The following is an 8295-nucleotide window of genomic DNA, read 5'->3' as shown; positions in this document are numbered from 1 at the left end:
GACCCTCAATGTGTATATAAGATTGCTCTTCCCTCCCTTGTGTCAGAATAAAATCATACTGAACCATTCAGCTGATTTTCTTCTCATCTTTTCCAAGCTTGGACGGTCTTGATGCAGACACTCACTGGTGATACAACATACTAGAGTGAAGGGACCCGAGGAAAAAATGGATTTTCCTACAATGACAGTAAATAATATTAGACTAGATATTCTTCAAGACACTTCTATACAGCTTAAAGTGACATTTTAAGGCTTCACTAGGTTAATTAGGTTAACTAGGCAGGTTAGGGGAATTAGTCAAGTTATTGTATAACGATGGTTTGTTCTGTAGACTATTGAAAAAAATAGCTTAAAGGCGCTAATACTATTGACCTTAAAATGGTGTTTAAAAAATTAATAACTGCTTTAATTCTAGCCGAAATAAAACAAATAAGACTTTCTCCAGAAGAAAAAATATTATCAGACATACTGTGAAAATTTCCTTGCTCTGTTAAACATCATTTGGGAAATATTTAAAAAAGAAAAACAATATATATATATATATATATATATTTGGCTTAGTCCCTTTATTAATCAGGGGTTGCCACAGCAGAATGAACCACCAACTATTCCAGCATATGTTTTACACAGCGGATTCCCTTCAAGCAGCAACCCAGTACTAGGAAATACCCATACACACTCATTCACACACACACTCATACACTACAGCCAATTTAGTTCATCAATTCCACTATAGCGCATGTGTTTGGACTGTGGAGGAAACCCACGCCAACATGCAAACTCATACAGAAATGCCAAGTGGTCCAACCTGGATTTGAAGCAGCGACCTTCTTGCTGTGCTAACCACTGAGCCACCGTGGCTAAATATATATGACATATCAGATGTTTTTTCTAGCGAGCGAGTAGTCTAAAAGTGAACTCCGCTCACTCAGGGAATGTTTCTTCTCATGAGCATGTAGATCATGAAAGTCAGCAAAACCCTTCCCACATGTAGTGCACCGATAGGGTTTTCCCTCAATGTGAACTCTCTCGTGAACCGTCAAAGCTGACGAATACGTGAAACTCTTCTCACAGTGCGCACACTTGTACGGTTTCTCTCCATCATGAGTTTTCTGATGGGATTTAAACACCGATAAGTAAGAGAAACACTTGCCACAGTGCGTGCACTGGTACTGCTTTTCTCCAGTGTGAACTTTCTGATGATTCTTCAGTATGGACGAGCTGGTGAAGCTCTTCTCGCAGTATGAACACTTGAAGGGTCTCTCTCCAGTGTGAATCCTCTGGTGCACTGTTAAGTGACTTACTTGCAGGAAGTCTTTCCCGCAAAACGTACAAACGTGAGACCTGACGCCAGCATGATATTTAAGATGAGCTCTTAACTGCGACGCCCAAATAAACGTTTTATCGCAGTGATCGCAGGTGAACGGATTAACTCCAGCATGAAGCTTCCGATGCTCATTGAGAGTGTTTTTATATTTGAAGCGCTTCCCGCATTCATCGCATTCGAACGGCTTTTCTCTAGTGTGAATATTCATGTGCGCGTTTAAGTGAGCATCACAAGTGAAACCTCTTGCACATTGAGAGCATGCGGTCGAGCTATCCTTATCGTGAACGCTCATGTGCGCAATTAACACGGAGTTATAAACGAACCGTTCGTCACAGTGAGCGCACGAGTATGGTTTCTCTCCAGTGTGCACTTTCGTGTGAGCTTTGAGTGTTGCTTTGTGTAGGTATCTCCTTCCACAGTGTTTGCACACAAACTTTTTCTCCCCGATGTGAGCTCTCATGTGTCTGCTGAGCTCGGCTTGATTTACGTAATTCTTTTCACACCGATCGCAAGCAAACTGGAGCTTTTTTCCATCGTAAACTCTCACGTGTGCTCTGAGAGCTGCTTTAGTCAAGTAAGTCTTTTCACACTCGGCGCAGGAGAAAGTCTTTTTGACGGCTGGATATGTTTTTTTTACTGTTTTCTGCGGGGATTCCTGTGAAATGGCTGCGTTTCCATCTTCATTTGTGAAACGGTGAGGTTGTTTGGGTTCATCCACTTCTGCAGGGTCTAAAATTAACATGATTAAAGAACAGACCAATTAGAAAATATATATATATATACACTGTACATATACGTATAACATATATATACACACACACATATATATACACTGGCCACTTTATTAGGTACACCTTACTAGTACCAGGTTCGACTCCCTTTTGCCTTCAGAACTGTCTTCATCCTTCATGGTGTAGATTCAACAAGGTACTGGAAATATTCCTCAGAGATTTTGCTCCATATTGACATGATAGCATCACACAGTTGCTGCAGATTTGTCTGCTGCACATCCATGATGCCAATCTCCCGTTCCACCACATCCCAAAGGTGCTCTATTGGATTGAGCTCTGGTGACTGTGGAGGCCATTTGAGTACAGTGAACTCATTGTCATGTTCAAGAAACCAGTCTGGGATGATTCACGCTTTATGACATAAAAGCGTTATCCTGCTGGAAGTAGCCATCAGAAGGTGGGTACACTGTGGTCATAAAGTGGTGGACATGGTCAGCAACAATACTCCGGTAGGCTGTGTCGTTGACACGATGCTCAATTGGTACTAATGAACCCAAAGTGTGCCAAGAAAATATCCTCCACACCATTACACCACCACCCTGAACCGCTGATACAAGGCAGGATGGATCCATGCTTTCATGTTGTTGACGCCAAATTCTGACCCGACCATCCGAATGTGGCAGCAGAAATGGAGACTCATCAGACCAGGCAACGTTTCTCCAATCTTCTATTGTCCAGTTTTGGTGAGCCTGTGTGAATTGTAGCCTCAGTTTCCTGTTCTTAGCTGACAGGAGTGGCACCCGGTGTGGTCTTCTGCTGCTGTAGCCCATCCGCCTCAAGGTTGGACGTGTTGTGTGTTCAGAGATGCTCTTCTGCAGACCTCGGTTGTAACGAGTGCTTATTTGAGTTACTGTTGCCTTTCTATCAGCTGGAACCAGTCTGGCCATTCTCCTCTGACCTCTGGCATCAACAAGGCATTTGCGCCCACAGAACTGCCGCTCACTGGATGTTTCCTCTTTTTCAGACCATTCTCTGTAAACCCTAGAGATGGTTGTGTGTGGAAATCCCAGTAGATCAGCAGTTTCTGAAATACTCAGAGCAGCCCGTCTGGCACCAACAACCATGCCACATTCAAAGTCACTTAAATCCCCTTTCTTCCCCATTCTGATGCTCACTTTGAACTGCAGCAGATCGTCGTGATCATGTCTACAGGCCTAAATGCACTGAGTTGCTGCCATGTGATTGGCTGATTGGAAATTTACAATAACGAGCAGTTGGACAGGTGTACCTAATAAAGTGGCCGGTGAGTGTATATAATATATAGCCAAATTTAGTCAAATTTAAGACTTTAAGATCATTATGAATGAATTTTCAGACTTACACAAGGCTAAACACTATTTCTAATGGAAAACATTTTTATTTGCTTCATCAAGAAAATTCAAACAGTTATTTCTAAGCCACATATGCTAAATAATGTGTCAAAACAAGTAAAGTCTCGTTACATTAATCCACTTTTTTCAACAAAACCTTTTTTTTTTAATTAGCATGTTTTTAAAAACATTATTTAAATAAACTAAATATTATAATTAATAATATAATACATAATAATCTAAATATAGTCAGTATGCTCACCAGGTAGCTATAAATACGTGGATGACATTTAAACAATTTTTTGGTTTTGTAAGGAAGATAATTATTCTATAAGGTAAACAGAGTTAAAAAATAAAATTGTTGATGATGATTGGATGGGTGATGTCGACCCGATTGAGTAGATTTACATTGACATAAGAAAATGAATATCTGTATAAACTATTTAAAAGCTACAACACAATATTTCAGTACAAAAGACTTTGTAAGACCTAAAATTGAGTTTTTAAGATGCAGACACCCTGGGTATACAAATCTACAGGGTCTGCTGCCATCTAGTTTTATTTTAACTACTATATGTCAGTTTCCATCTTAAATTATAAGTTAAGCATTACCTGGGGAGCTTGTGTGATTTAGAAATTATCCCTCATATCTGATTTTGACGTGCAACATTTGGGAAAAGCAAAACTTGACTCAAATTTACTGACTTATCATAGAAAAATAGTAAAGGGAAACACAAACCTATTTGTTCCTCCGTCTCTTCATCTTTTAATCTCCGGGTTTCTTCCTTAATCTCCATCTTTACAGCTTTCAGAGACATTAAGAAATGTTAGTGACCATCATAATGTGCCTCATCAGCCATTAGCAATCACAAACAGACTTCTCATTGTACAAGTATTATTATCACATGTAAGTATTTCTTTTGGACGGACACTATACACTGTATCTCGGCAGGTTAACTACATTTATATACTGTCCAACCCTTTACACAACTCTTTAACCTTTCTAATTATGACTGTAATGTAATAACCTTTTTGTGAAGCAGCTTTGGAACAATAATTATTGTGAAAAGTGCTATACAAGTAAACTTAAGTTAAAGAGAATCATGAAAATATCTTATAAATAAATAGTAAATGCAAACACAAACCTATTAGTTCCTCTGTTTCTTCATCTTTAATCCTGCAGGGTTTCCTCCTCAAAGTTTCCTATTTACAAACGCATAAATAAATATCAGTTTTTATGTCACTGTGAGTAATTTAAGAGAAAGAAAATGCAAACACAAACCAATTTGATCCTCTGTTTCTTCATCTTTTATTCTGCAGGGTTCCTCCTCAATCTCAGACTTTACTAGTTGCAGATGCATTAATAATAGTTAGTATTGGTGTCAATGTTTATTGTCAGTTTTTAAAGAGAAAGAAGTAAAACACAAACCTGTTTGTTCCTCTGCCTCTTCGTCTTTTACTCTGCAGGGTTTTTCATCAGTCTCCATCTTTACTATAGTATGTCTGTTGTTTCTTCTGTTTACTTCTTTAACTTTGGGAAGATAGGAATATTCCTCAGCATTTAAACTCTCGTTATGTGCTTCAGATTAGGGATGCAACAATTAACCGATTTCACTATTGATTGATTGATTGATTGATTGATTTATTTGACAATTCAATATACAAAAATATACAAACAAGTCCAGTTAGACCAATTCATACATTATTTCATAAACTGTTGAGGATAAAGTACACAAAAAAGCCACAGGCTTATTTCCATTGTGGTCCTCGATATTCTTTAAAAATGAAGGAGCAAATCATAAATGGAATGAAACATCATCAGCTCAGCAACTCAGCACAATAAAATCCTCAACGTCAACTCTAAAACAACCACTTTTTAATTTCCCCTTTAAAAACACTTTCAATTTGAATCTCTTTAAAAACCATGGGCGGTCAGTACAATAGCCTAGTGGTTAGCACACTGACATATGGTGCAGTAGCACTTCAGGGCGTCCCAAGTTCGAATCCCGGCTCGTGGACATTTCCCGTCCCTACTCCCTCTCTCTCTCCCACTTCGCTTCCTGTCTGTAAAACTGTCCTATCCGCTTAATAAAGGCAAAAAGGCCAAAAATAATAATAATAATAATAATAAAAATCGTGGGCAAAGCATTCCAAGCAGCAGAGCTAGCACACAAAAATAATATCTACCTGCTTCACTCTTAAATCTATATGGATAAATATCCCTGCTATGTGCTCTTGTAGAATGACCATGTACCTCACTAACTAAAACGTAATAATTAAGAAAATATTGACGGACCATTTTCTTTAAAATCTTTAAAACCATCACTAATTTCACCCTATTCTCAACTTTTAAAAGATTACTTTGGCTATAATGTTCATTATTTAAATGTGTCAGTGGAGATACTTTCATAACAATTCTACACAACTTATTTTGGGCCGTCTGCCATTTATTTTTCAGTTTTTTTTAGAACTACCGCTGTACCAAAAAGCTGCAGCATGGTCAAAGTATGGCTGCACTAATGCACTTGCTAAAAATTTTTAAGTTTGGGTATCTAGGAGCTCTGCCTGTCTTGCTATAAACTTAATTAGAGAACAAATCTTTGAATGGACTATAACAGCCATCTTTTCACCTGTCAAATTACTATCTAAAATGCAACCCAAATATTTCACTTCCTGTTTTGGAGTAATAATTTGATCCTCTACTTTTATCTCTGCCCCGACACATTTTCTTAGTTTCGCAGCTGAACCAAATAAACTAAATTCAGTTTTACCCAAATGTAAGGACAATTTATTAAGGCAAAATCAATCAGAGACTTCCTCAATTTGTTTACATATTATGTACATAAAGGTATGGACATGATCAGCAACAATACTCAGGTAGGCTGTGGCTTTGACACGATGCTCAATTGGTACTAATGAGCCCAAAGTGTGCCAAGAAAATATCCCCCACACCATTACACCACCACCACCAGCCTGAACTGTTTATACAAGGCAGGATGGATCCATGCTTTCATGTTGTTGACGCCAAATTCTGACCCGACCATCCGAATGTGGCAGCAGAAATGGAGACTCATCAGACCAGGCAACGTTTCTCCAATCTTCTATTGTCCAGTTTTGGTGAGCCTGTGTGAATTGTAGCCTCAGTTTCCTGTTCTTAGCTGTTGTACCTAATAAAGTGGCCGGTGAGTGTATATCGCAGAATAACAAAATATCCCAATGTTACATCTTTCCAATATCGTGCAGCCCTAGAACAAACACTTCAACTCAAAATGTGCTATGGTTTGTCAGAAATAACGTAAGTTAGTATCCGTAAAACAAAGTCAACACAACGTAAAATAATCGTGTCGTGAACAGTTAGTAGTCGAGTGCTTCATGAATGAAACCTACAACATGAGCTGAATTATTTCTGTATTAAGTCAAAATGACTACGTTTTGAGAGGAATTTCGATCGTTATCTACTCGGCTGGTGCTGTTTTGATTCTCCAAAATTAATAAACTATACATTCTTTAAGTTTTACCAAATACTTTATAAAGGTAATGTACTTACGGTGTGATAAATACAGCAGATTTAGATCATTAAACTGCTACCCTCCACTTTCGTTGTTGATACTCTTCTTCTTCTCGTAGACTCGGATGTCCGTCCCGGTGTTCGAGCACCACCACTGGTGGTAATAGCAAGTCAGAAGGGATACAGCTGTGGATACTCACATCAAGAAGCTCCTTTTCATTATTATAGTGATCTGTTGTTTTTGTTGATAATATATTATAGCTAATTGTATACTTTTAGATTTAACAGAAACAATAACGAGACAATTAAATGGATAGTTCACCTAAAAATGAAAATTTACACACAATTTTTTACTCTCAAGTGGTTCCAAACTTAAGTTTCTATCTTCTGTTGAACACAAAAGAAGATGTTTCAAAGAAAGACAGAAACCTGTAACCATTGACTTTCTACTATGGAGGTGAATGGTTACAGATTTCCAGCATTCCTCAAAATATCTTCTTTTGTGTTCAACAGAAGAAACTCATAAAGGTTTGGAATCACTTGAGTAAATAAACAGTGAGTAAATGATCAATTTTGGCTAGACTAACTCTTTAAAAAAAGGATAAATGCAATTAGATAATAGTGTGTTTTATCAATAACCAAGTAACTTATTATAGATAAAAACAAAATGCCTACTACAGCTTAAACTGCCAATAATAACCACTAGATGGCATTTAATATGAAACAATTTCATCAAAATCTATTTATGAGAAATAAACATGATGAATAAATAAATAAAAAGTAAATCCAGCATGGTTTTTAGCTTTGAAAATGATTTATTTGTCAATAAGTTATGTTGAATCCAATATTAAGCTTCTTAATTTCATACTAAAGTGCATTTATATATTACTTATTTATTAAATTAATATATTTAATGTATATATAAGACAGTTCTGGTGGTTTCTGAGTATTTGAATGAATGGAATCTTACATATAGGGCTTTTAATTTAGAATTTCATGCATGAATTATGATACTTGCTCGTTTAAACAAATAATCAATGACTATTATTAAGTAAATCAGCAACATTGAACACAATATTAAAACTAGGGCTGCACAAAAATACATTCAGCATGGTTTTTAGCTTTGAAAGTGATTTATTAGTCAATAAGTTATGTTGAATACAATGCTAAACGTCTTAATTTCATACTAAAGTACATATATCTATTAAATTAAGACTAATGAAAACAACATGATTTATGAAAATGACTAAAACTGTAATTTCTTATGATTACATTTCATATTTAATATATATATTACAAAGTTCTTATGGTTTTTGAGCATTTGAATAAATAAAATCTTACATATAGTGCTTTAAATTT

The 8295-nt window shown here is 36.7% G+C and overlaps 1 protein-coding gene across 2 annotated transcripts; it reads right to left on the bottom strand.

The window, feature by feature from the left end:
* Nucleotides 1-546: 546 nt before the first annotated feature.
* Nucleotides 547-7189, bottom strand: gb:ai877918 (zinc finger protein 664). 2 transcript variants are annotated; one of them, XM_056447141.1, is made up of 6 exons: nucleotides 6976-7189; nucleotides 4858-4959; nucleotides 4711-4773; nucleotides 4574-4631; nucleotides 4168-4233; nucleotides 547-2056 (listed from the first exon to the last, which is right to left on the bottom strand). In XM_056447141.1, the coding sequence occupies exons 3-6, from the start codon at nucleotides 4732-4734 to the stop codon at nucleotides 879-881; spliced, it is 1326 nt and encodes a 441-aa protein (XP_056303116.1). In that variant the 5' UTR covers nucleotides 4735-4773; nucleotides 4858-4959; nucleotides 6976-7189; the 3' UTR covers nucleotides 547-878. The 2 variants fall into 2 exon arrangements, with proteins under 2 accessions (XP_056303116.1, XP_056303117.1); XM_056447142.1 differs by lacking the exons at nucleotides 4858-4959; nucleotides 6976-7189 and having other exon boundaries at nucleotides 4711-4851.
* Nucleotides 7190-8295: the final 1106 nt, after the last annotated feature.

This window comes from Danio aesculapii, chromosome 21 (genome assembly GCF_903798145.1).
Source record: "Danio aesculapii chromosome 21, fDanAes4.1, whole genome shotgun sequence".
Classification (NCBI taxonomy): Eukaryota; Metazoa; Chordata; class Actinopteri; order Cypriniformes; family Danionidae; genus Danio; species Danio aesculapii.
Note: the sequence above shows the minus strand (reverse complement) of the source record. Positions and strands in the feature narration are given on the sequence as shown.

What these genes read in the sequence shown, in the direction of transcription:
- gb:ai877918 (XM_056447141.1), bottom strand. Translation starts at nt 4,734, where the DNA reads ATGAAGAAACAGAGGATCAAATTG. An exon ending in AGAAACAGAGGAACTAATAG is followed by an intron (nt 4,234 to 4,573) that starts GTTTGTGTTTGC and finishes TGTCTCTGAAAG; the next exon opens with CTGTAAAGATGGAGATTAAG. An exon ending in AGAGACGGAGGAACAAATAG is followed by an intron (nt 2,057 to 4,167) that starts GTTTGTGTTTCC and finishes TGTTAATTTTAG; the next exon opens with ACCCTGCAGAAGTGGATGAA.